At 47.9% G+C, this 27,955-nt stretch overlaps 2 protein-coding genes across 2 annotated transcripts in view; one reads left to right on the top strand and one right to left on the bottom strand.

The window, feature by feature from the left end:
* ABTB1 (ankyrin repeat and BTB domain containing 1) overlaps positions 1 to 16,097 on the top strand; it is a 28,569-nt gene extending 12,472 nt beyond the window's left edge. Inside the window, exons 8-12 of the mRNA XM_059823113.1 lie at positions 984 to 1,099; positions 6,580 to 6,678; positions 7,288 to 7,455; positions 10,483 to 10,683; positions 12,529 to 16,097. Of these exons, the coding sequence (XP_059679096.1) occupies positions 984 to 1,099; positions 6,580 to 6,678; positions 7,288 to 7,455; positions 10,483 to 10,683; positions 12,529 to 12,735 (791 nt within the window). The 3' untranslated portion in view covers positions 12,736 to 16,097. The remainder of the gene's footprint in view (positions 1 to 983; positions 1,100 to 6,579; positions 6,679 to 7,287; positions 7,456 to 10,482; positions 10,684 to 12,528) is intronic.
* A 6,272-nt stretch (positions 16,098 to 22,369) lies between these two features.
* MGLL (monoglyceride lipase) overlaps positions 22,370 to 27,955 on the bottom strand; it is a 66,780-nt gene continuing 61,194 nt past the window's right edge. Inside the window, exons 7-8 of the mRNA XM_059823070.1 lie at positions 27,168 to 27,383; positions 22,370 to 26,182 (exon numbers count right to left, since the gene is read on the bottom strand). Coding sequence (XP_059679053.1) covers positions 26,057 to 26,182; positions 27,168 to 27,383 — 342 coding nt within the window. The 3' untranslated portion in view covers positions 22,370 to 26,056. The remainder of the gene's footprint in view (positions 26,183 to 27,167; positions 27,384 to 27,955) is intronic.

The following is a 27,955-nucleotide window of genomic DNA, read 5'->3' as shown; positions in this document are numbered from 1 at the left end:
AGGAAAGGCTGCGATGGCAGCGGTATTGTAACACAATAGCTGGGCATACTTTGGGCTGTCACTCATTTGAAGTCAGGGGGGCTGGCTTCAATGAGCTCCACAGCCACTTTGGTCATGGCGAGACCACAAAAGTATGATTGTGTGTTTTGCTTCCCCTTTATCAAGCTGTTTAATTGTGTAGGCTGGTAGGGCAAGACAGGAATACTCACTAGATCTGAAAAAGCCAAATAAAGTTGCCATCTCTGTATGGTTTATTTGATATCTCTGGTGGTAGTAACAATGCTTATTTAATGTTTGCAGACAACACAGGCACACTCAGGAGTCCAGGTGTTTTGGGGGTCTTTGTGCTTTGGGGGTCTACAGGTAGAGAGTAAGAGGACAGACTCAGGTGCATAGAACTTATTACCTAAACGAGAATAAATCCCGCTATTCCCTGGAGTGAAGTTAAGATGGTACAGCTGAAATGGGACCCATGAGAGCACGTGGCTGGACAGAGAGGCATGGAACCAGCTTTGTTTTAACTAAATACTCCCTGGCATAGGCTTCACCTTATGTGACACTGTCAATGGTAGGGGTGATTGGCTGTGGAAGGCATTGTGTAAGTGGCTCCTACAGGGATCAGGAGCAGCCTTATAAACGGTCCTCAACTATAATTGATGACAAGGATTGCAGAGGGCAAGTTGGGCTTGAAATAATGCCTGTGGCAACTTTGTGTTCACCATGGTTGATACTCCAGCACAAAGAATTAAGTGGAGGTTTGAGGAGAGACAACAATACATGCATCCCCTTCCAGCTTTGCTCACCACCTGTACTGAGGGGTGTTGTATGCATGTTTACATAGAGGAATCGCATGTGTTTTGCAGTAAAAGCTGAACAGCAATAATACTGATTTTTACTGGAGTGTCTTTCTTTTCTCTAAATGAGAGAGAATGTTTGTAGAGGAGTTTAGGCATCTCTGCTCTTTTGTTTTTTGCTTTTTCCAGTCTCTTCCAAGCCAGGGACCTGTGTGAAAGTGTTGACGATTGAGCCCACAGGTAACTGCCGGCTGCAGGAAGATCTGGCTCTCCTAGCAGACTGCGCCCTGCCAGCCGAACTACGGGTAGGGAGCATTTATACTACTTCTGGTCTCTGTGGGGCTGTGATATGTGTTCACATGTGTTCAGTAGCATTTTCTCCATTTGAGTTTAGTGCTTGCTTGTTTGCGGTGCTCCAAATGCTGAAAGCCTTTTGTTGCTTTGAAATGCTGTAAAATTGTTTAATGAGGCTGTCAGTGCTGGTCCTTTCCCTGGGATTTTTTTCCCCCAGCGGGGATCTCTGTAAACGAAACCCTTGCTGTGCAGTTGGTGGGGGTTTCCCCATTGATGACAATGGGACAAGAGTTGGCCCCCAGCTCTTTTTCCTTCTCTCTGCCATCTTCTTGAGTTTCAGAAATGTTTTATCAGCAAGCATGGGTACCCGAAGGGACATATAGATGGAAGATGGCTTGGTGGGCTTGCTTGCTAGGAACTGACACCCTGCAGTGGAGAGGTGCTTTCAAACCCTGAAAATATTTCCAGCAGAAATGTGATACCCTCTGAAGCAAATTTGACTTGACTGGCAGTAGATTTGCTTTTCATAACTATGTCTTGTTGACCCTTAGAAATAGCCCACAGACCACAGGTTCATGATCACTATGTTAAAATACCATCAGTATTATTAGTTAGGCTCATATACATGAATCTTCGCTCTCAATTGCAGGAGAACAGGATACGTATTAGTGGTATCCATTCTCCTGCATCTGTTGTTTTCTGTAATGCCAGCGGATTCACTTTGCTCTGATGTCTGTCCTTCTTTTCCTCTTTCTCATACCAACCACTGAATTTAATAACATGAACTTGTTTTAGGCGGCTGCTGTGCCCAGCAGTTGTATGACTGAGTGATGTAGCAAAGTTTATTGCCTTTTTTCTTTTTGTCCCCTGCCGAATATACCTGCCTGGTGCAGAAACTCTGTGTGTGTGTGTGCAGGTGCATGGATAATGTTTCTTACCTGTAATAAGCCATCGTGTTTTGGGCTGGCTTTTGGTAGACATATTTCTCTGACTACTGAGCACTTTATAGAGGGAGTTTTTCTCCATCAAGTTTCCATCTACCAATGCAGAAATATTTTCTATGTAACCTGCCTCCCCCAAATAACTGTGCATTTATTTGTGGCTTTCAATATGCTTTTCCGTATGTTTACAGCCTTTAAAGGAAAGTGATACTATAAGTAAGCCTCAGATTTTCCTCCCCAAGAATTCAAAAAAGGATCGTGTGCCCCAAAACAGTGAGATTTACATACATTTTAAGTCACATCACAAATAAGAAGAGTGCTTTCTGTTTGATTGTTCGTTCCCAGACCTTGAAGGCGTGCTCCTGTCGGGTTAAGCTTTTCTTCTCAAGGGTTAGAAAAACTTCCCTTTTAATTCTTTCATGCAGAATAGGAGCTGGAAGGAAGACACAAAACTTGGAATAATATGATCATCTGACAGCACTGTGAATGCCTCTGTGAGCTGTGGTTTTCTTGCTATGTTCATAGATCAGAGTGAGGGCAGTCACAGCAGCATTAGACTTGTTATGGCTGTAAAGGTGAAGAGGGCGTGGGCACGCGCCTTTTCGCTAGAGAATTTGTATGCCATGCACAAATGTGGGTGCTTTGTTTAAGCCTGATAAAATCTAAAAGATTCCCGTTTTTCTCTCTCTAGGTCTTTTCTTTTTTTGTTAACTTACAAAGAATATATGAACAAAGCTTTTCATCCTGTTGCCATTTATATCTCATCCTAATGTTTGCAAATTGTTAAATTCTGTGAATTAGGCGTTTTTGTTCTAGGACAGAGGAACTGCACATCCTCATTCTTAGAGGGTTTGATGCCATACAAGGAATAGTATACAAACTATGTAACCTAAACTGTCAGGGGCAACTGAATGGTCATGTACAAACATCTGTGTTCTCGAGAGAAACATACATTTTTTTTCCAGCCTATGCAGAACAAAAAAGGTGTTCGGCTTCTGGAAAAATGCCAGTGTTTCCAGAACTGGGCAAGAGACATGCTGAGCTGCTGCATGTCATGTAATGCCATATTGCATGAAATGGGGATGTATACAACTTTCTGTTTCACTATAAATAAATAATTTGCATGTAATGTCTTTGATGCTTGAATGATGCAAAAGACTCTGTGCATCCCAATTTCATAGTTCAGTAATATGTTATATGACTAAAACAATAATTAACATTTGATATCCAATCACAGTTCATTATTAGTTTTTAGAGTGAGAACAATCTATTCTTTGAACTCTTAAACACGTTTAAAATCTTGGTGTCTTGTTTCTCATTTCTGTTTATACTTGAAAGCCTTTTCTCTTTCAGTGTTTGTTTTTAAAAGTGTGGTTGTTGTCTCTATTTTGTTTTAAAGTAGTAATGGCCAGAATTTTTCTGACCGCAACAGCTGCTGCTTTGGTTTGTTGCTATAAAATTTAGCAGTGACAGATTCAAGTAAAATACCATCAAAAGCCAGGCAACTGTCAAAAAACCTTGTGGCTTTCCACTGTCTGTCTGCCTAGCTGTTCATCTCGTGTCTGCCAGGTGACCTCTGAGTTAGAGACTCCAGGGCTTCCAATGTATGAGACTGTAGGCACATCATTTCCTTGTAGCTGGTTTTTCATTACCTTTTAACTGAAATCTTATTTTCCAAACCAAGATGAAATCAGACTTAAAAGGATCAGAGTTTGCCATGAAATAAATACTGTTCTCTCCATTTGGTGCGGCTGCAAAAAAATGTGACCATTTGTCACTTTTGGGGTCAAGCTGAATCTTGTAATGCATAGAAAGAACAGTTGGAAACAAGTAGATGGGTTCCATCTTGTCTGTCTCCTCACGTGTGTAGTGTGATTGTCCATGGCAGTTATTCCTGTGCTTTGCTTTGCCCATTTGGCAGAGGCAGATTAACTGAACTATTTACAACATGCTTCCAATTATTATTTTTTTATCCAATCCACTTGCATCTGGTTATGGGCTGGTAATCTTCTCCTGGATCACTAACCCCTGTATTTTGTGTTGTAATTTATTTACAGTTTTCTTGCTGAGATAATCTGGCCAAGGTACAAATTGCTGCCACTGATTTGTTTTGTATGTTTTTGCCTCCAGCAACATTTCTATTTAAGTGCTAATAGCAAATTGGTAGCAGTAAAGACATCGTCCTCCACATGTGATGGCTGGAAGATCCTGTGAATGTTCAGTCTTACGCTATAGAGATATTGAGAATATTTCTGTATGGTGAATGAGTTATTGTGAGTGTGTTTGCACCTCGTTGGCTAGACTGGTTTGTGCTTCCTGGGCAACATGCTTAACTTTGGCAACTGTGCTTTGTCTGCACAGGGGTGTGCTAAGGAGGTTGCCTGAATAGGGGGTTGGGAGGAATAAGCCAGTTTTCTGCAGGGAGACCCTGAAAGGGAGATGAGATGCCTCAAGCGTGACGAGGGAGGAGAGTAGGAGTAGTAGAGACTTAAAAGGGGACTAAAAGGGAAAATTCTGCAAAGCCACTTCATGCTGAATAGGGGAGACAAAGACATGAACCTGCTTTTGTAGTAGAAATTGGAAATGACCTTGTAAACCTGAGCATCAGAGTGGGCACCAGGCAAGGCTAGAAGCAGGAAATTGAGCCTGGAGGAGTTTGTAATTCAGGAGGCAAAATCTGAGACAAATAAAATTTCCATGTCCATTCCAGAGGGATGGATTCCTTTTAAAGATTCACCTTTGGACAATGAAAGGGGAGCAAAGGAGGGATGCACGTAGGAGATGTGGAGTTTGTCTCAGCTAAAATTCTTGTGCTATAAAGAGTGGCATCTTATCAAAGCCTGTTTCTAGGTTTGTTTTACCTGTAATGTGCCTGCAAAGTTGTAGCCTTGAAAGTCATGTCAGAATTTCTAAGAGAGGACATGGGAGCTGTGGGCATAGGGTGGGGAAACAGAGTGGGCAGTTGGATCCTGACCACCAGCATTTGTAATGGGATGCCACAGAGGGGTGTGCCTGCAGATCCCAGACCGCAGTTTGTTCATTGCCTTGAAACATGAGGCACAAATCACAGCAAAATAGCAGCCTGGGGAATCTACAACTGGGACAATTTGATCTCATCTTTGATGCTGGAGGTGCTTGTTGTGTTACAGCTGTATAAAAAGCAGGTAATAGATCAGGTGGGGAGTGTTCCTTGAATTGCTGCATCTCCTCTGGGAGGGGAGTTCCCCAGTGGGGAAGGACTCACAGGGGAGAGGTGCTACGGAGAGGCGGCGTTACTGCGACAGCTGTGCACACAATTTGAGTGTCACTGCGCTTACTCTCCTGTGATTAGAACCAGAAGCTGACAAATGTTGCTGTGGACAAAGAGCCTGGCAAATGGGTCCAGATTGCCATGTTCAGTGGTGGTGTGAGCTTTTGCCAGCTTGGTGCCTTGCCACATCCTAGAACCTGTTTTGTGAGAGAAAGCCCCCTGCATGCGACCTGAGCTTGGCTGAGTACCGACCCAGTGTATTGCAGGCTGCGTCTTTGTTTAGTTTGGGAGGGAGGAGTCATCTGGCTCCTCACTAAAGCTGAAAGTCAGTTGCTTGCAGTTAGGATGGAGGCAGGCATGTTGGAAGAGGCGCTTGGGTAGTCTGCAATTGGGAGACTGATCTTCACGGTCAGCCCAGGGTTTTCCCAGGTGCAAACTTGGGATGTAACTTTCCTGGATGAGAGACAGTGGTAATAAACTCCTCGGCCCAGGCAGCTCAGGGGCGTGTGTTTGGAAAGGAAGAACCAGGGGAAACTTTTGTTTCTAGAGATTAATTGTCTCGGTTACATGACTGTGAATAAGAACTTTTTTCTACAATTGAATTACCATGTATATAGGATAAGGTCAAAGTGAAAATATTTGGAAGTGTCACTTTAAAATAACATAAGGCCAACAGATTTTTTGCGTGTGTGTGTGCTGTCTTTGTTGGCATGTGGGACTGGGAGGAGGTGTGTTGGTGTTAAAATAATTCGCTAGAGTATTAATACTGCAACAACACTATCTTTGGCTGCAAATCAAATGAGAAATTTTAAAATGTGCTTTAGAAATGTTGGATTATTCAAGTCAGGCAATAATTGTAGCCAAACCATTTTAAACTGGTGTATGCCTCTATGTAATCTATATGTTACTACATCTACCTGTACGTCTGCACAGTAAAGGGCTAGTCCTAAGCTCTAGTGGGCTTATGATACCCTCTACATGAAGTAAACTTCACCTCCATTTGATTATCTGCCTTGTTAGGTGGCACAGAAATGCTTTCCAGAGGGGTATGGAGGGTCAGGGAGTTCCCATGGATAAGGGAGGCAGCTGTAACTTGTACCAGGAACATCTCTATCAGGAGTGCAAGGACTCTAGTTCCTCACATTGAAATCTGTGTTCAGAGCATCTCTGGTGCTCTGCGCTATGGTGAGGGAACGGAGAGGTGGCTGCTTCTGGGAAGACCAAGAAGTCCAAACTTGGGACCCTGAGCATGTTTAAACCATGAATGTTAAAGGTAGGGTTTTCTGGTTTCTCTTCCTAGGTTGGTTTTGGGGAGTTGCCATTTGACAGCACTGACAACTTTAACAGTTGTCCTGACGTGTGTTTCCGGGTGGCTGATTACAACTTTTTGTGCCATAAGGTATGTGCTTGTGCTACATATACTTTACTCTCCTCCCTTTTTGCATGAGTCTAGTCTACCTGTCTTCCCCACTCACCCAGTGCTAGATACGCTCTGCAGAAGCAGCATTGCCTCATAAACTGGAAAACCAAAAGTCTCATTGCAGCTGGAAACTATATTTAAAGCCTTTAACAAAACAGCAAACCCTGCCTTTCTTGCAGAGGTGAGGAGATGAATTTATGGATTCAGCTACAACATTCACAGCTGCAAAATCTCCTACTGCCGGCTTGTGAGTTCAGTGTCTGGAGAGGGGAATGTTTGATGTGCAAGTAAACAGCAGTAAGAATGGATTTTGAGATCCAACCTGAACTCAAACTCCTGCCCTAACGCCATGCTACTTTTGAATCTCTTAAGTTTACAAATTGTTTTTTTGGTTCTGAGGGTAGGCATGGATAGAAATAAGGTACGGAAAAATGCTGGAGATGCAGCTTCAAAATATAGGGACAATCAGAGTTACAGAGTCTGAATTTCCAAAATATCTTTGAGCTGCTCTGACAGCTGGTTGGTGGTGCTGTTTGACTTGGTGCAATGAGAAGGATGCTAGTGTTTTGGTCTTTCTTCCCTCTCCAGGCATTTTTCTGTGGTCGCAGTGATTATTTCAAAGCCCTTCTTGAAGACCATTTCAGTGAGAGTGAGGAGCTGCAGACACAGCCCAGCATCCCTGTGGTGACTCTCCACAACATCTCAGAAGACATCTTCATCCGGGTCCTCTACTACATCTACAGTGACGATACAGAGGTGAGGCCAGCCATGGAGCCTTTCCTCCTGTGCTGGTTAATTCTGGAGGTGTTTACCGCTGTGTTTTCCCACAGCATCTGGAGGGGGGGGCAGTGTGTGTGGTTTCTTAAATCCCACTGCCCTACTCTGCTACCTCACTTCTGTCTCAGGAACCCACATACTGGGACTTGCTGTTAGCCAGGCAGGGATTTAGTTTATGTGCGTGACATTCGGGAAGCAAATCCCTAGTCTTTCATCCCATAACAAAAATTTGGAAATTAGGTTGCACATTGTCTGTTGGCATGATAAATGCAGGGCTTTGCAGATTTCCCTCTTGGGCTCTGCGGAAGGATGAAGTGAGCAACTGCCAGTAGATGGCAGATTGAACACATTTGGAGTTGTGGAAAGGTTGAGAGATTCTGCTTATTTACTCTTGGCATCACAGCCCACTTTTCCATTTGTAGCAAGTCATTATTTCCACTGTTATTTATTGCTGGGGTGGGCAGAGGTTCCACTGGGAAACCAACGCCTTGCTGTGCTCAGTATCGCAAGCAGTAACAAAATGGCCTTAACCACCTAGTTTTCAGCCTAATGGAAGGTGCAGCAAATCTCAGCGTTTAAGCAGCTTCCTGCTTTGGTTTTGTGGCAAATGCTTTCAGCAGGTCTAGCTACAAGATGCCAGAACACATTATGGCATTAGGGCAGTGATCAGAGATGATGCTGCACCTGCCAGTGTCACTTCTCCCAAGCAGTATTTGTGCTCTGGGTTAGGTGCCACATACAGAGAGTGCACACAGCTGTGACCTTGTTTCTGCTGATCTGTTCACCTCCGGGTAGCAGCAGGGAATGTGTGGTAGGGAGCGATGTATTTAGCAGGCAGCAAGGGCAGAATTGCCATTGGTATGCTAGAGAGTAGATGTTTCACTTGTCTGCACTCTTCCCTCAGCCATGTGCTGACAGGACAGGCAGAGAGGGAAAGAAGCATGTTGAGGTTGTGAAGACTCCCCTGACCTTGTGACCGCACTGCAGCGTGACCCTGTTCCCTTGCACCTCTCCAGTCTGCCTGCCCTCCTCGTGATGGCTCACAGGAAGGATGTTTCCTAAGCAGCCATTCCTTTCCAAGGGGTGTCTCAGCTGCCCTGTCTGGACTTGGAGCAGGAGGACAGACCAACAATGTGTAGGAGTGGAAAGGGTATTGCTCATACGTTTTCTGTGCAGAATGGTGCTGTCACAGAAACCAGCTTGGATTTCAAACTGAGCAGCCAAGATATGAGCTTCTGCATAGAGTTCATCTGTTATGAAAAAACACCAGGAAGAATGGTCAGGAAAACAGGAATATAGCTCAAGTTCCACACTTATATGTGGAGTGTTCTTCCTGCCCTGGCTTTCTGCAGCCAAGTGTCAGCACTCCCAAGTCCACATTTCTTTTTCCAAAGGATTTTTATGTCTCTCTGCCATGTAGTAGTGACAATGCTTGCAGTTGGAGAGAAGAGTGTGTACAGAGTACAGAAAGGGATCCAGGCAGAAAGAGAGGCTGCTGATCAGAATACTTGTGTGGGCTGAAGGGGAGCTTTTGGAGGAACGTTTGCCAGGTTTGCCTTGATGAAGCAGTTGGGAGCTGCTGCCATCAATAGTACTGACTCAAACGCCTCCAACTTGTGAGGTTCCTGGAGCCTATGAAAGGACAAAGCAGCACTTGACTAATAACCCCAAGAGCTTTGTTACACCACTGTGGCACTATAGCATTCATGGTATGCCTCTAATACATCTTGCATCCTTCTGCACAGCTGTTGCAGGATGTTACACAGCGGAGACATTTGCTGGGAGTAGTCTCTCCGAACACCGGTGTGGGCAGCTGTAGGGGAAGAAATAATCAGGCTTCCACAGTTGTCAGAGTGAGCAACCACATGTGTAGATGTGGACAGCAGTGTTTTTGCTGCTGACAACTTATCAGGGAAGTGGACCGTGTTGCACCAGAGTTACCATTCCCTGATCTAGATTGGTGTGGCTTGGTCTCTATACACAAGTGATCTCGCCTCCTCCACAGCCAGGGTATGCTGCACCCTGCAGATTTGCTGTTAAAATGGATGTGGGTAACTGAGCTCTTTGCACTTCACGTTAGGAGGAACAGAACTGTGCAGAGAGAGGCTCTAGTTCTAGGTTAGTGATGTAGTCAGCCGTCTAAAATAGGATTTGCCCAGCCAGGAGGAAGAGACTGAGTGAAGCTGGAGGTGGTGTCTCCAGCATTATCTACAGCATTTTTTATCCTCAGATCACTAGCAAAGAGCAAAAGTACCCAAGAGGGTGATTCTCTAGCTCAAGAGACTGAAAAATGTTACAGGCCATTCGCAACAGTGTAAGCTTGAGCATCTGGTGCATGAATTTAATTCAGTTTGAATGCCTGTTAAAGCTCCAGTAGTATTTGATGTGCAGAGTCTGTTCCTTACCTAGTTGGGCCTCACCTATAGTTTATTTGGGGTGCAATTTTCTGTCCTTGGATATATCCCTGTGCCAGGGAGGTTGTGCTGTCTGAGTTAGCAGCACCAGTTTGAGGAAGTAACTTAGGAGAATTTTGCACGTTTTTCACAAAATGCAAGTCCAGCAGTACAAAATGGGAGGAAAAGGTGCTCTATTCTGCCAGCCTGTTCCGTTTGTCCCTTTGAAGGGCTTTCAGTACCTCTGGTAAAAGTGACCTCCTTCCACTGCCACATTGAACATTTCTTATCAGCCAGATTTCGGCTGCATTTCAGTGTTTCAGCATTGCTTTGTGCTTAGCTAGAGGCGTTAGCTGCAGCATGGCAAACTTCTTGCTTTGTGCTGAGCAAGCTGCCTCTGCAGCATTTTAAACTCCTTTGTGGTAACTGAGTGGATGACCTAGCCGTGAAAGATCGAGCTCCTGTCTCTCCATAGTACTGTTAACACTTGTCCGGTAATGGACCAAACAACACTTCAGGGAATCTCTGCTAAGACAGAAGAGAAGGCGGCAGTTTGCCAGAGACGAGTGAAGTGGGTATGACTGGACAGTAATTCCCCTCTTTCTGTTGCCAGCTGTCCCCAGAAAACGCCTACGACGTGCTGTGCGTGGCAGACATGTACCTGCTGCCTGGGCTCAAGCGCCTTTGTGGCAGGACCTTGGCTCAGATCCTCGATGAGGACAACATTGTCAGCATCTGGAGGATTGCAAAGTTGTTCCAGCTGACCCGGCTGGAGGACCAGTGCACGGAGTACATGGCAAAGATCATCGAGAAGGTAGCAGAAATACTCCCCACTGCATTTACCACATGTGCCCATAAATCTAACTGCACAGTGAGCCATAGATACAACAGATGTAATGGTTGCACTTTGGTCTGTAATAAATGGTTGCCCTCTCTGGTTTAATGTGTTTCCTGAAAATGAGTTGCAGTTAAGTAACAAAGCACATGGTGAGTTAGGACAGAGGATGAGGAGTGTGGCAGTACCTGATGTCGCTGCAGTAAGCCAGATGCTGTTGGCTGTCTAGCATATCCCTGTGGACTATGGGGTGAAAAACCTGCCCAAAAAGTTCTGCAGGTGCCATGGGCAGGTGACTTTCACCAAGCTTTCAGCCACCATGCCCAGAGCAACAATGGTGTTGCCTGAATACACCAGCTGCAGCCTAGAGAACCCAGTGGGGTGTGCAGAGGAGCTCTGTGCAGGAAACGTTTTTTGGTGTTTGCTGGAGGGAGTTCTTCCTGGCATAATGCTATAGAAAGGAGTAATCAATGTGATCTCTAATCTCCTCCCGGATGACAAATCTAACAGTAGGGGTTTCCACAGGGGAAATTTGGCTGTTGAACAGCCAGAAGTAATGAATCTAACACTGAAGGGTTTTTTTTATGGGGCTCCATTTAAGTGTAATCCTGAGTGATTATTGCTTGAAGTTTCAGGACTCATGGAGAAAGTTGCCATACAGAAGGATAAAGTAGAATATACGGGGTGTTCTTATCCCAAGACAGATCTTTATAAATGGCTTGTACAGTTCACATGGGGATGTAACATTTTCACCTGCAGCTTGAAAGGTGTGAAATTCTTTTTGGCATGTGAAAACAGCGAAGGAAATTATTCTGAGGCTGTTGTTCTGTTCAGTGTATAGCTTGGGGATGATAGACATATCAGCATGCACCCAGATTCTGGCTTCTGAAAAAGGGATTTGGTTTGAAAGCTGCATGAATATCCCAGGTAGTAATCGGGCAAGGTAAGGGCTTTGATTGTATGTTCCCCTTGCATTCCCCTTCTCTAGCTTGAGTGGGAGTCCTCAGACCCGGCATTGGCAATGTGCCTTCCTAAGGGTGTTGGCATAAATGGAGCCATCCCAGCTGTTCAGGCATCAGCAGCTGCCAGCATCTTGTAGAGATGCACTGATGATGGCAACAGGGAGAGATTTTTGGCAGTGTGTGTAGCATAGAGCTGGGCTCAGCAACCTGCTGTGCTCAGGCACAGGCTGGTAATATAGACAGACGGAAGCTGCCTCTCACCCTTCAGCACACCACATGTTCCTGGGGAACTTGGTGCAACATCATTCATGGGTGACCTGATTCTGTCAGGTTGGGTGCAGAACAGAGCAGCTGCCTTGCTGTGATCTGCTGGTTGGCTGTTGGTGGTGGGGCTGAGAGCCATGGTGGAGATAGTCATCTGTGGCTCCTGCTTCTGAACTGGGCACAAGCACCCACTGTCCTGCCTGTTGCAGGACATTTCCCAGAAGTGTCTGGCAGCATCTCCTGGTTCCTGCTGAGGAGCCTTTCTGGAGGGAGTATTTATTGTGTATATTCATGTGCCCCAATACCAGAACTATGGATGCTTAGTTAGCGGGTATTACAGTGAGCTGTTTGAGGTGTAGATTGCTTACTGTTGTGACCATTTATTGTTGGAGTATTACTGCCTCCTTAGGGTGAATGGCAGGATCTCTAAATGGTGTCTGTAGGAGACATAGGAAGATTTGGGTCTCCATGTACCCTTTAGCGTTCCCTTTTTCTTCTGTGGGATCCCTCAACAGTGGCTGAGCCCATTATCCCAACCCTTTACATCCCTTTACCTGTCATCTTGTCTTCCTAACGGTTTCTTTTCCACCCTGTCCAGCTGGTGGAGTTGGAGGAGTTTGTGGCTGCTGTGAAGGAGAACGCGGAGGCTGTGGAGGAACGGCAGGAGACTGACTCCATTCCTCTGGTTGATGACATCCGCTTCCATATCACCAGCAACGTGCAGACTTACAGTGCCATCGAGGAAGCCAACCAGAAACTTGAAGCTCTGGAAAACCTCCTGGCCAGTATAGGGCTTGAGTGCTGATGCGTGCAAATCCTGCCTGTCATATGCAGCCTGCTTAGCTCCCGCTGGGTTGGCTTGGAGTGCAAGAACATCTGAGTCTCTGAATGTCTCTTTTCCCCTCCTTTGTCCTACTTCCCATCCACTTCCAGGCATGGTTTCTTTTTAATTTATTTATGTCTGGACATTTACGTGTTTGGTTTGTGTTTGGTTTTATTTTGTTTTTTGTTTCTTCTTTCAGAAGTAGCTCCCAAAGCTCAACCCAAATCAGTAGCTGCCGCTTTGTACCATACATTGTGGGTAGGAGACTGCAAGCTGTTGGGGATGGTAAGGGAGCTGTTCTGGGGGACTTGCTACTGCCCAGTGTTAGGACCCATCCTGGTCTGTTGCCCAACAACACAACTCTGAAACTGGTTCATGCCAGGAGATTTGTTGAATTGCCACCAGCGGAGGAAGAAAACTGGATTAAACTCTCCAAATAAGTATATTGGAAAGGAGGTGGCCTTTCTTTCACTGTCAGCATTATAAGATTGGCAAAGGTGGGCAGTGCTTCCCTAACATCGACACAGGCATACTTGGCTATGTGGAAGGCACTGCCTTCAGCTGCTATTCTAGTTCTTAGATTAAAAAAAACCAAAGTGATTTCCAGTTCTTCCCTAGCTTTTCATTGCTTTGAAGTGCTCAGAATTTAAAAGCTTTGCTTTCTGAACAAACATCTTTGGGAATACAGTAGAGACCAGAGTCCTTCCGTTCTTAGAAAGCAGTAGCTTTCAATGCATAAAAAAGGGAAAACACCCCTTTTCTTTCTAATAGGGGATGGAAGCACCTTCTTCTGGGAAACAGCGCTTTTCCCTTTCTTTTTGTCCACTGTGGTAGAGCAAAACTGACTTGATTGGTGGGTCAGGGAAGAGGGGTCACCGGAAATCTTTTTTTAAAAGAAAAAAGGGGCCTTTTGGGTCTCTCACAGGGCAGCTGTCCCACTTGTCGACCTTCTGGCTTTGCTCAGCCTTGAGCCTTGTAGCTTCATTGTTCTCCAGGAAATTCACTGTTTGTACTAATGAATGTTTTTGAATCTGTGTTCTGCAGTAGGTCGTGTTATCTCGTGTTGTCTCCCTGGACTTCTAATGAGGGTAATGATGTTCTTTCTCCTTGGCACCAATCCGCAGGCGATACCCCTGCACAAAGTTTGCCTTGCCAAACAGGCTGCCCTCAGAGCTGTTCACCTCCAGAATGGCATGTGATGAGAGTCTCAGGTCTTCAAGGCGCAGGCCGGGCATACTTCGCCGTGCTGTGAGTTGGGAGGGAGAAAAGGCATTGTGTGAAGCACACGGGGAATCTTGTACTGGCAGTGGGCTGCCATTACTAACGCATATGGTCATTTTGGTCACTTTGTGAGGCAAGAGCTTGAAATAATTCGTGTCAGGTGTGCTTTTAGTGTTTGAGGTGGGAACCGGGCACGGATCCCCCGCAGCTTCAGAGTGTTGTTTTCTGTAATGGTATTGGTGCTTTACATGGTTAAGGAAAGGGTTTGGAGATCCAGCGTTTGGCAGGGATTTGCTTCAGGTGTGGATGTACTGGGAGGTTGGGTTTCTCTTCTTTGCTAATCTCACCAGGTAAGAGACTGATGCTCCCGCACCGTGTGAGAACTGTAGCCTCACTGCCCCTTCTCAGAGCATCTACCTGTATCTGGTATGCATTGAAGCTGTTTGCATGTATGTGGGCAGGCTTTGGGCACCACTTGCACTAGGCAGGCTGGGTTCGGTTGCAGTGAGGAGGGGGCACTGGCGTTTCGCTGTTGTACTTGAGAGAAGCTGGACTTCGGCAAAATCACGTCGGGATTGAGTTGCACTAACAAGCTGGGGACGGAGCTGGTGGGGCAGGAATGAGGTGCATTGACTTAACTGGACCCTAGATGCTTGTTCACTTTGTCATCTGTGTTTATCTGGTTTCTCTTGCAGAACAAGTCTCTTTGGGGCAGGGGATGGTGGCTGCAGGGCTATTCAAGCAGGGCGTGCTTCAATTCTTCTGTTTCAAAATACTTGTGAGGAAGTGCAAGGAGTTCCTGTGGTTTACTTTCTGCAGCCATACTAGAGTGAGGGAAGAGGATGTGTCCCTGCAGGGGTGTGTTGCTGCGCGGAGGCAGGGAGCAGCAGGAGTGTGCTTCTGTTTGGGGTGGTGACATGGACAGGAGCTATGCGTTTGTGGAACGTACGTTTGTGGAACGTACCTCCATGTCCATCTCTAAGCTCGGTGAGGCTTTGACAGGACCACCAAAGAGCCCGGCACAGCTTGAACTGGTAAAGGCATCTCGGTAGACTTGAGGAGGGGAAGAGCTATTGAGAAAGCTTTAATATGAAGTCCCATATATTTTGGGGAAAGAAGGGTGGAAGCAGAACTGCCTGTTTTCTTGCTCAGTGGAGTGTCAGGCGCGTGAAAGCCTGCTACAGAAACAACAGCTTAACCCAGCTGTTTCAGTTCCCCTGCGTTTCTCTTCTCTCCCTTTATGGCTGAAGATGACACTGAACATAAGCAGGATGTTTAGTTTAGCACATCCCCTCTGCTCCTCCTGCATAAATTCCGCATCTGACGTCTTGGTAATCGGCTTTCCACAGCAGTGCTCGTGACAGCCCTGCACAAGTCTTGCACGGAGCCACCAGAGAACAGAATGTGGCCTTTGCCTTCTGCTTGTACTGAACGAGATGCAGAAACAAGGATTACTGAGGAATGTGCTAATGCTTTTCTCTGCAGATGCCTCAGCTGCTAAACCAAAATGGACACTGGTAGTGGGCAAAGCAGGAGGAAGGCAGAGGAGGGGCAGTGGTGCTGGGAGGCGTTTTCCATATGGCTGCTCTTGAATAATTCCATTCCTGCATCCTTAAGGGTGGAGCAAGTGAGGCTGCAGTTGTACACGTGGGAGAAAAGGTCAGTGTGGCCTTTTGATCTGCCTCCCCAGTAGCGCAGTTCCACACGGGCTGCCAAGCAAATGCCTCATCTGTCTGCGTGCACTTAGTGGTCACATCTGTGAGCCCTGTCAGATTGTGCAATTACTCGGGGTCCTTTAACCCCCCCCATCCCTTTTGGCAAAATAGGGCTATCAAAAAGCATGCATAAGCAGATGGTCAGCATGCAGGCAAGCTCTCTAATTAAGATGAGCCAGGTTAAAACTTACATTTGAATTCACTTTATTCTTGCTGCAAGTAATTTTATCACGAAATAAAAACCTTTTGATTTTTCTTCTGTTGCCAGTGTCCTTTTTGTGTTCTGTTGCCTCTGTCCTTTCTATTTACTACTAGCCAGTTGTTGAATTAAGAAGATTGTAAAATTTATCAGGGCAACAATATATTTAAGAAGAAATGTGTAAGCATGTGTGCAGCAATAAAATAGTATATTTCACTATATCTGTTCCTGCTGTGGCCTCTTTGTTACCAATTGACAACATCAGTGAGGCTTTATTTCTGAAAGGAGTCGGTGGGCTCCTTCAGCTTATTTTCCCGCACCCAGGCCAAGGGCTGGCTCTGCACTGCCTGGCTTCCAAGCAGTGAGGAAAGCATGACTCTGCTCTCCTCCCTTGGTGACCTATTCATACAGTCCTGCCAGAACACCAGTGGAAAGCACCGCCTTGCTTTTTACTGGCTCCTTTCTCCCAGGATTATTCTGTTCCATTAGCAGCACCATGGCACAGGCTTGGTCAGTGGAGGGGTGGTGGTGTGTCAGGGAGGTGATGTTTATCTCAGAAAGTTGCTCTGGGCAGCCCCCAGCAGGTAAGTTGTCTCTCCCTCTCTTGTCACCCTGTACCTTTGTCATTGCTGGCTGTCCATTAAATCTGAGGATGGAGATTTCTCAGCCTCTGTGCTTAACTACTCTTGATTTGTTCTGTGCATTCACAGAGCCTCTGAAGCATGTGTTTTCTCCAAAACTTCGAGTCTGTTGAAGTGCCTGGGCAGTTCTTCCTCCCCTCTCTGAGGACACAGATGTTTATTTTTGCTTTTGCCTTCTTGTATGTCTGGGTGGCTGCAATAGTTTCGGTGGCAATAACTGAGCTGCCTGTGTGCAGCCCCTGCTGACTTCAGAGTGTGACTGGCATTCAGGGAACGGGGATCCAAGCCTGTCCCTGTGGCTCCATGTAGGAATGTGCAATTTTCAGGGGGTGATGCTAATAGCTTCTGAATGACTAATGCTGTTGAAGGAAGGGATGGGGCTTTGAAAAGCTCAAGCACTAATCTGGCTTTTGGGACTCAACAAACAGTACTTACAAGGAGTATCATTGTGCTGTGAGAGCCTGGAGTAAACGAAGAGCCTCTTTAAGAGGCTTGAGCTGTTCATGTTGGTACAGTCATGGTCCAACTATGGAGATGGCACCTTCCCACGTAACAGCTCGCAGTCGGTGTGCCTTGACAGACTCGTCTGCTCAGAGTGACACCGAGTTTTTCTCTCTTGCTGTGGGCAGCCTGGCAAAGCCCGTCACAGCCTGGGGAGCTGGATGGCGTCTGTCTGGATGGCGTCTGTCTGTGCTCAGCTCCCAGGGATGAAGGAACCTAGCTAGGGCTGGTGATGGGAAACAAAGGCTTGGCTCTGTTCTCTGCTCACAGGGGGTGGGTGTGCTGGCAGAGCAGGTTTTTGTTTTGCCTTCTAAGCTAAAACAGATTGGACATAACAAATTTATTAAGATAAGAGAGGCCACACTGGCAAACCATTTGTCAAGAGTCAGGGCCTGTTTTGAATAAAGGTGCTGGCTCCACCAGGGTTGCTGCCTGCCTTGAAGAAGTGCTGAGGGAGAAGGACAGAGAACCCCTTTTCTAGGGTTGCAAATTGGTGGTGGGTTATCAGCAATAACCAAGGCAAGGTCTGCAGAGAGGCAGCCTATCTATTAGGGGACAGCAGCCACATTTGGGTGCAGCTGTGGACATGCAGACCCTTAAGGCCAAAGCCAAGCTACAAGCTTCAAGCTACGTGCGATCAGCATTTGGGGAAGGGGGCAGGCATGCATATGCCTTTCACTTTTCCTAGTTGTGGTTAACTTTGTAAGCCTACAAGTTTGTGACAAGGTTTGAAGGGCATTTCAGGAGACTGAAGAAAGCCTTGGAAGAGGATCAGTACCATGCAAAGAGCTAGCTCTGGTCCCGAGGGTCTGGCTGCTCGGTTTCCAAAATAAGCTCTGAGAAATGAGTGTGAGAGCTTCGCTCGCTCTCCTGTTACCGGCAGAGCAAACTCGAGGGGAAAGGGAGCAGGAGTGGAAAGTGAGATCTGCTCCCTCCTGACTGCAGCTCTCTGCTAGTGGGTCTGCTTTGTGCCTTGCTCTCTTTGCTGGTATGGCAAAACACGAGGCCATTGCTTTGGCGTGGCGGGTTAGGAAGGAGGGAGGTGAAGGGAGTGCGATGGCATGGCCGGATGCATCGGTTCATAGGCTCAGGGTAGGGTGGGGTTGGTCTTTTTAAATAAATCCGAAGTAACTTGCTGTAGCTTTCTCATGGAGGAAGCGGAGCTGGTCTGTGTTGTGCTGGGGTGTCATTAAAACCCCAGTAAGAAAAAATGCTTCTCTCTTTATTCTTTTATCTTATCACTTCTTTGCAAGCCAGGGTCATCCCAGTACCATTCGTACAAGGCTGTGACAGTGATGAACCGTGCAAGCGAGGCTGTGCAGAGACCTGCTCTGAAGGGAAGGCAAGTAAATGTGTTAGTTACTGCTCCTTGAGATATGCTTTAGGAGATGAAGGCTGATCTTTCATATCAAGGCTGAGATGACATTATATCTCTCCCTTCTGCTCAGAAGGTTTTATTCTAACACATTCTTGGCACAGCATAGCAGAACCACCAATATTTCTATGAATTTTATTAAGCTTGCTTCCATAACAGGAGCCAGCAATCTGCTCTCTAGAACTCCTTCCACCCCCCTCCTCCATGGATCTAAAACTGAACTTTTATCCAGGAGTTTTAAAACAAGTTTGTTGGCGGCAAGTTCAATCTCCTTCCCTTTCCCAAAGGTTCTCATTGAGAAGCTGAAAATGCTTCAGATGAATTGTCCAGAAAGCTTTTCCTGCCATGCCACTTCTCCCGTCTGAGTGCCTGTTGGGCACAGCATCTTCAAAGCTGTTCACGGTGCTGGGTCTGGCCATGCTGCTCCTGGGGTGACTGCTCCTTCCCGGCGATGGGGGAGATGGTATTTCTTGTTTCCTAATTTTGTGTGACCTTTTCCAATCATGCATGCAATTAAACCACAGTATTCCAGGTCTGAAAGCACTCAAGGGGAAAGTACTTCTCTTGCTCTGCCGACTGCAGTGCTTGCAGTGCTGGCTGCGGTGTCAGGGCAGATCAGTCTTGCGTGCAAAGTCCAGCATTTGCTGGGCATCCAGGACTTGCCAGTCGCACAAGTGCCCCCGGGCTGGGTTTTGGCGCAGAGCAGCCGCAGAGTGGGATGTACACACGCTTGGAAGAGAGGGCTTGGTGTTAAAAGCGCATGGGGTGAGCCCTGGAAGCTCAGTACTGTCGGGGCTTTTGATACGGATAACAAGGGCTGCCCTGTGCTTCGGGCAGGCGGCTCGTTGCTGTCATTGCAGCAGGAACCTGACCCTGCAGTCCAGTGTGAGGGTAAAAAATGTTTTTTTTCTCTGGATGGGGAGCCAGAGTTGTTTCTTTCTAGCATGAGGATCCCCCCTGCTCCAGGGTTCACTGTGTTGGGCTGAAGACAGCTTTGCTAGTGTTGCTGTTGCATGGTTTTTCATCTAAATAAAGGCGCGACTCTGATACGAAGGCTGCTGACCTTGGGAAGGCTGGAAAGCCCGGCTTTTCCTGGGGCTCTGGCGCATGGCCGGGTTTACCGTGGCCTTGGCAGGGGCTTTCTTGCCTTTGTTCATGGACCCTTCCTAAACTGACGCAGGGAAGGTACTGCTTATCCTTTGCACCCGAGCTGCTGTTGTTTCACCTCTGCCATTCTCATCTCTGTGTGTTTTCTTACAAGTGTTTTTCATGCTGGACATCTTGCCCTCCCCTTGGTTCCCCCCCCCCAGGCCAAGCAGCTTTCTTTGCCAAGTTTCCTCTGTTTAGACACCAGTGCATATCATGCGATCCATCCAAACTCTTAATTGATCTCTTAGGAATTGTTTTTCATCTGAATTCCTGGAATGTTTCCAGACTCCAAAGAGCTTCCTCCGGAGGGAAGGGAAATTAATCCTGTGTCCCTCCTTCCTGAGGAGCGGTGGCCACGGGAAGGCCGGTTGTTTGGCTTGCTCCTGTTGGGAAGTGCAGGCTCTGCACTGTTTGCTCATGGACGTGGCTGTTAGGCTTAATAAGGCCGTTGTTGGGAGAGCAGCCGGAAGGCGAGTGGTAGCTCTGCATCGACAGCTTCCCCATCGGATGGAGAAGGAGAGCATCCCAGACTGATAAGCTGGGAGAGCATCGCCCTGTTCCTGTGCATGAAGGAGACTTCTTGTGCTTGTACGTGGAGAGAAGAGCAAACAGCTGCCCGAAAAACCTGGCTTTTGAGAGCCTGGAGTGAGCAGGAGCAGCGGCGGCAGGAGTCAGGCTGCTGGCACGGTGCGCAGTAGCGGTGGTCTCCGATGGTACAGTGGCACCTGCGTGGCCCCGTTGGCTTCATCCCCCCTTTGCCTGTGACGGAGATCTGTCCGAGGCTGGGCAGGGATGGTGGCAGCTGGAGAGGTACGAGTCCCCACTCACCAGCACCAGCAACTCTGGAGTGAATTACAGCCCCACTTCTCCCTCCTCCTCTGATGGCCTATAAATCCCACGCTTAACCATTTGCCAGCAGAAAATGCAACCGAAGCACTGATGGTTTATATGCTGAGCCAGTCTTCTGAATTAAGATTCCTCACTGCTCACTGAAGCTGCAGCATTTGGCTCTTCTCCAGTGCCTAAGCCTGGCCTGGGTGATGGGCTGTGTGGTCCCGGAGGTCTGACGGAGGCACAGTCCCTGCAGCAATGTGACCAAGTGTGGCACCTCTCACCCCATGCCCCGACAGCCGGGCAGGCTGCCCATCCCTGCCAGCCCTGTCGGGGCAGCCAGAGAGGACTCCTTAGGGGTTCATACCCCCCCACCATGGCACTGCTCTGGCTCCTGCTTTACCTTCAGCTGATCCCCACCTTGCACCAACCCTGTGAGAAACCACCAGCTCTGGATAACGCAAGACCGAGCAAAGGCTGGGGGAAGAGAAATAGGTAAAAAGCTTCAAGGTTCCTGCAGACTCACAGGATCAGACTAGAAGCACGTGCTAAAACCAGAAGGGCCACCTATGGCTGTGACAGCTTGCCTGGCACTGGGTGGTGATGCCGGGAAACCTGGCAACACCATGGTATGTACCCTCTGTCAGCCCTCAAATCTGCGAGGAGCTTAATGAACCACTAAAATACCAGGTAAAAGAGTTGGGGACTTGCTGGTATTAAAGCAAGTCTTGTTACTATTGATGTTTCTTACTGCCACAGTGTGCCCGCTGGCTTGGCAAAAAGCCCCGGCTCCGCTCTCTGTGCCATCGAAGTCATCAGCCAGAGCCTCTGAGCCGGTGAGCCAGGTTGTCATCAGGCGTGCAGCCTGTGCAGGGCTGCAAAAAGAGAATATTATTCTCTTGATTTACCAAGTAAAGGCATGAGGAGGATGAAATGAGTTGCCTGAGGTTGCAGGTGCGGTCTGGAGCTGCTAATGACTCCAGCCGGAAGGCAGGCACATGGGCACGCAGCCCTGACTGTCGCCTGCCGCGGCAGTGGCAGTCATCACCCGTTTTGGGGTGCAAGTGAGTGGCCGGGGAGCCCTTGCAAATGCAGCAGCTTGCCCTGAAGCCTGCGCAGGGAGGGAGGCAGGAGGGGAGCCTGTGGCTGGGCTGAGCCCCAGCTCCGCTCTCTGGGCAGGAGGGACGTTTCCACAGCATGGGGCACCCTGACAGCACCAACCCTGGGTTCGGACCGGGGAGCTGCGAGCAGCAGTCCCTGCTCCCCAGCCCTCTCTGGAGTCGCAGCTGGTGGCAAAAGGTAGGATTTAAGCGGCTGCTGCTCCTGGCCACGGTGCAGATGCTTCCTGTTTGATTTGAGTATGGTTCGGGACCAACATAGTATTTTAACAGGCTTGTAAAAGCGTGGGAACCAGATCTCAAAGCAGGCTGAGCTTGCCTCTTACTCCAGGCTCCTCCACCAGCTCCAGACTGCTGTTTCATCTGGGGTGGGGGAAGCACTTGGAACAGGGGCTTTTTTAATTTTTTTTTTTTAAGTTAGCACCTCAGCTACAACTAAAAAAAAAAGAAAGCTTTGACTGAGGAGAGTGGAGCTAGTCTTCCTTGAGATTACCCAGCCAGCCATCCCTATTAGGTCAAAGTTAGATGTGAAGACATCCTGCACCTGCGGTGCCCCAAGCTAACTTTTTATTGTGCTGCTCTGGGCTTGTAGCAAATCGTGGCATGAGGATGTGGATTTCAGGTCTCTTTGAAAAGCTGATCTTGAAGCAGAAAGGGAACCTCAGGCCTTCATGAGATTGGGCTGCCCCAGACCCCCGGTCACAGTGGCTGGGGAGCAGGTGCCGGCCACGCTGGCAATTTGGCAGTGCCTGGGGGCTGCAGCCTCCTCCTCCACAAGCTGAACGGCAATGTAATCTCTCTCTGCCTTTCCCTTCTCACCCTCCGAAGGGATGGCAGTCACCAATGACGCCCTCAAACACGCTCTGTTCAGAAAACATAACTTTATTATTAGTTGCAATATACATTGTATTCCTTTAAGAATTCTAAACTTGTATATGTTTTTTCCCACTGAAAATACATGTGTATGTTTCTATGTCTTTATATATGTGTGTATATATATAAATGTATTTTATTGAACTGGAGCACAATGGAACAAGAGAGAGAAGCTCAGAAATTACTTGGAAAAGTGTGTGTCATCTCAATGGGTTTGTGCTGGCAGTGTGCTAAGGTGAGTGGTATAAAAAGAACAGGCTAAATAGAAAATGTGATGAGTTAGGCAGTGGGGAACGGTCTCTCAGTGCTACAGGTGGTGATATATACAGTAGTTACATGTTGCTATTGCTCAGTCATGAGTGCCACCTATTCTCAAAGGCAGACCAGTCTCTGGCACGGCTCCGCACAGCAACATTCATAAGGCCGGCTGTGCTCCCTGCAAACGGTACCTGCCACTTGAAAATAGAGTTTAATTACATTTCCCTCGGCAGCAGCTCTGCTCATTACTAATCTGGTCAGCAAAGGAAGAATCCCTCCGGGGCATGGTGAAACCTAACTGGGTCAATATAAAGTAGCTTACAGGCAGGGTAAGGGATCAGCAACAGCAGTGAGAGCTGGAATGGGCAGGCTGAGCTGCAGCTGGTGCAAATCAGCACCTCAACTGACCCCGGCTGATTCGCTCCTGGCTCCGGCTCTCTGTGCTCATTTCCCCACCTGCAAAGGGGCTGCTCCCTCTCCCCTCCGCCGCCTGCCTGGAGGGCTGCGCTGCTGGGGCAGGCAGCCTTCCGGCTTTTTTTGGGTACCTTCCCTGTGTTGGTTTCCTCAGAAAGATAATTCTGCAGAAAACTGGCTGAGGGTGGCAATAACGCCTGCTGTGCCAGGGCTTGGGGCTTGTTTGGCCTTTGTTGTTGTTGTTTCAACTTTTTGTTTGTTAACCCAATTTTCAAATACAGCTTCGCCAGGCCACGTGCCATTGCTGAGCTTAGCTAGACAGAGGGACAAGCCCTCCCCAGATCAATGTAATTGGTTTCCTTTTATTTCTGCTGAGCTGCAGATGCTTCTTGGGTGAAAGGACACATTTTATCAAAGGCACTGACCACCTTCCTCTGCCTGAAGCCAGGTTGGAGGGAGCAGACGGGCTCTGACCTTCCTGCTGCAGGGTCACTTCCCTCTCCCCAGCAAAGTGCTTGTCAGTTTGGGAAGGGATGTAAAGAATGTGGGCATTGATTTGCTCCTCCTGACTTCCTCCGGAAAAGTGCTTTCAAAAATCCCATCCTTAAGTCGTCATCTTGCTACCACCCCCGCAATATCTGTCACCACTGGATCACACCTACTTGATTCCCCTTCCAGCTGAAGAAACAGGTGAGGTTTATCACCGCTGTAGTGTTTCTCTTGCTGTCTTTCCCCAGCAGCGTCTGACAAGGAGGGATCTTGCTGCGGGAAAAGAAGCTTCAACAAGCCAGGCTGCTGGAAGATGCAGAGCAGGCGACCTGTGCATCGTCTCCTTCCCATAGCAAGTGTCACCAGGGGCTTAGTGGGGGCTGGTGGGAACAGCTGATTGCACTGGTATAACATTTGAATCAAAAGGTGGCATTGCTGGGAGAACTACAGCTCATTCCTCTCTTTAGAGGCAGGAAAACACAAGCGTGGAAGTGCCTGGATCAACCTGTATAAAAGAGCTTTCATGACTTGGGCCCTTAGGGCAATTACAGGGACATAAACCTGCATCCACACATCCTTCATCCATCCACGCTGCTGGGACTGAATGGGACTAAGCCCTGATTCTGTTATTGCACAAAGGTCCCTTTCCTGAATCTTGCCAGAAGTGGCTTCAAGGGGGAGGAGAGGTGGGTGACCCCCCGCGCCTGTCGCAGGTGGGATCCAGCCCTGGGGGCAGCGGCACAAGGAGTAGTGATGGTTCCCACTGCTGCCAGGGAAGGCAATGAGGGGGCTGGTTTGTCACTGGGGGAGATCCTCCACTCTCTCATTGTGCAACATTTGCAGGCATTTTCTTGCAAAATTGGAGGGAGAGACGCAGGTTAATCCCCTTCCCTTTGGCTAATGCCAAGAAGTGTATTCATAATGAGGGCAATCACCCTGGACAAATTGAGCTGCGCAGCCACGCTGTGATCACTACACAGCTTTTGCTGTATTGATACAATGCCTCTGCTCCATAACTGGGTCTAAAGTCTTTCCTTTTGCCCCACTGCTACCAGAGACCCAGGCAGCTCTAGGATTTGGCTTGTCTGCACCGCTGGACCAGTCCACAAGCTCCTCCATGGCAGCTTGTACACCAGTATCCCTGGGCACCCCCAGTGCAGCAAGATAGAGGTGATTGCACCCTATACTCTGTCTTCAGCTCCCCATGTTGCTTAAAGGGGGGAGCTCAGCCCCTCTGCTCGGTGATTTGCCCCGGAGGTGGCTGTGCTGATTAGGAGGAGATTGGGACGAGCTTGGATGGGATCTCTGTTCACGCTGTGGGTCTCCTGCTAACTGGTGGACCATGAGGACACCCACTGCTAATCCCCACCCACCAGATGCTCTGCACTTCTCCCTAGCATTATTTTCAGGACATTTTCCAACTGATGAAGGAAAACAACAGATTATGACTGTAAAGTTATGGTGAGAGGACTGGATCCCGGTAGGACAACATTATTCCTTGCCAAGAGAACGAACAATTAACCCCTTCTTTAGACTCTCCTCCCATTTCTTCCCCAGCTCCCAGCCACCTCTATATACATCATATATTATATTACTATATTCTCTTATAACTCTGGCTTTTCTTTTTCAGTTTCAGTAGCGCAAGTGATTGATTCCAAAAGAAAAAAAAAAAGGGAAGGAAAAAAAAAGAGGAAGGAAGGGAAAAAAGCAGCCCCTAGGAATATTTACAGAATAGTTCATTTTGCAGAGGAGATGAGGTTTGGCATTGGGAAAAGCATTGTTTTTGAATGTGCTAAGTGGGTTTGATTCCACATTCCTCCTGTCCCCTCTGGGATTCTGCTCTGATGATGAAAATTAAAGAGCTGTTCAACACCCTTTCCCCGAGTGCAAACTCGCAGAGGACATGCAGGGTGGTGGGGAGGCTCTCTTTGTGCTCTCCCCTGGCCTGGCCTGCTTATAAAGGCAGTATCCAAAGGGGTCTGACCTTGAAAACCAGCCTTTCACCTTCAGGGAGCTGTCAGCTCCATTTTTAGCCTCTCCTCGTTACCCAGCACCTTCATTACTGCTCTCAAAGACCAGGGCTTTTAAGGTACTGGATGGTGGGGTCAGGGAAGGGACTGTACGCACCTGGAATCAAAACCATGAAGTGGAAGATACTGACTTCTTTAACATACCAAAAATTATTGCAGTATAAATACACCCCTGTCACCCCAGCGAAAGCAGAGAAGGGGAAGTCATGGGGGGAGTTTGGTGGGTGAGGGCCATTTCAGTAAAATCACCTGACCGCGAAAGCTTTGATGGCTGCTCTCACAGCTTTCAATTCTTCCCCAGGTTAGGGCAACGGCCGTCTACATCAGGAAATAATGCCCCACCCTGTGCCTCTCCCCCCACCCTCCCTTACGCTGTGCATGATAAAATATCCCAAGAGTCCCTTCACGTTAGATCTTTTTCAAAGACTTCTAGCAAGAAAAGCATCTATTCCCAGAAAACCCCAGTAAGAGCTGCAAAAACAATTGCTCTTAAGCATGGCTGGTTTCCCCAGCTGCTGAGACCTTCTGGCCAATCCATGTTAGTATTTCTGTGAAGACAGAGGTAGAGACCTCGGGCAGCTCTTTGTGGAGGGCATGATAGGCTTCCTCATACACCTGCAACCAGGGAGAGAGCAGAGATTAGCATGGAAAAAAAAAAATCTGCATGAACAAAACAGCCTTCAGTCCCCTCTCATCAATACCCACAGGTCCAACGCATCCTGCCCACACCTTGTCGGGTTTTTTCCTAGATGTGGCAGGTTATGAAATCAAAGAGATGCCATTGGTGGTGCTGGCCCTCCGTGAGCAGGAAGGCATTGGCATTGCAGCTTGACATCTGCATCTCCAGTTACTGGAGCACCCTGCTGCACTCTAGGAAGATAATGCATGTCCCAACCCCATGCATTTCTTCCTGCTTCTTCCACTAAGAAGGAGGAAATACTTATCATGCCCTTGGAGTTTAAAGGACAATGGGGGATGTTCCCATCATGCCTTGTGCAATTGTACTCCTTTTATGCCCAGACCATCCAGTTATTTTTCCGATGACAAAAGCTTTCCCTTGGTCTCCCTGTCTCTCTTTCAGGCTCATTCATGTGCTAACAATTGGTTAATCAGCTGTGGCTCTCTTGACATGAGCAGATGCGAAGTGGCTTTTGTCACACGGCGCTTTGGAAGGGCCACCCTGTACCTTTACGCGCTGGGGCATGAGGTAAGGTTGGTGCTCACACAGTTGGCGTTGTTCAGAAGAGCTTTTGGGGTCAGCACTTTACCTGCTTATGAGCCTCGCTCTACTTCTACACCAAGTTGCTTCATGTCCAAGAGACTCTCTAGGTACACAGCCACCCCTGGGTCAGGTCTTGAGATCCCTCACCGCCCCTTGCCCACAGCCCGGCTGTAGCTGGTGAAAGGCCACCACACTGTGCCTGGGGAGGGCTACCTCCTGGTGAAAGGGGCTGTAACATGCTTGGTCTCACCAATGCATCAGCCCTGCTTTGCCTCCAGCGCTCCAGAGCTCAGCAGGCGCTCCCTACCCCTCACAGTCATTCATGCGCAGGCCAACACTGCCAGGGTAATACCCTAAAAATCATGAAAGCAAGATGACCTTGAGTGTTTTGTCCTGACTCTGCACTGTGTCCATCAGTAAATAGGACCCTTTGATATCGCAGAGCTTGTCGGAAGAGCCGTGTAGCACCAGGATGGGCAAAGTCAGCTTGGGCAGAGCTCGCTCAATTCTGGCAATGGCATTCATCAGCTGGATGACGAAGGAGACCTTCATGCCACCGTGGTAGACCAGGGGATCAGATGTGTAAGACTCCATCTGGCAGGGAGAAAGAGTTAATTTAAGGCTGGCAATATTTCATGCAGAAAAGACAACGCAGATCAGCCTGGTGGTGAGGAGTCTCTTCCCTTGGCTTGCATGGTCTTTTCCTACTCTGTCAGGTCGTCCTGCCATCAGAGTCAAGGTTGAGATCTTTACTGTGGCTACCCAGAACTGCTTACACACCCTGGCTTGCTCTGTGCTGTGTGTTTCTCTCTTATGTCACTAGAAAATATTCAAAACAAAGCTCTTTCCGCAGGCAAGCAGTCTTGGACAAAGACTGGTCCTGTGGGGGCACCTGCCTGCATTTTTCTGCTCTGCCATGTTCTGTCACTCAAAGGTGACGTCTTCTGCAGAGGGTTCTTCAGTCTGTGTTACTTGAAAGCTGATACTGTCCAGGTCCTTAACCTCTTTGCTGAGAGCTCAGATGTTCTTCTCTTTCACTTTCCCTTTCTAGGGATGAAGACTGTGATCTACACCTACAGATAACTGACACATCTCACTGCAAAGCACTCTTAGGCTGAGGGGTCCTCTCTGGGTGCAAAGTGTGCACCGGCAAAGCAGCAAATGAC

Source organism: Gavia stellata, chromosome 12 (assembly GCF_030936135.1).
Source record: "Gavia stellata isolate bGavSte3 chromosome 12, bGavSte3.hap2, whole genome shotgun sequence".
Classification (NCBI taxonomy): domain Eukaryota; kingdom Metazoa; phylum Chordata; class Aves; order Gaviiformes; family Gaviidae; genus Gavia; species Gavia stellata.
The sequence above is the reverse complement of the archived record's forward strand: the minus strand, read 5'-3'. Positions and strand labels throughout refer to the sequence as shown.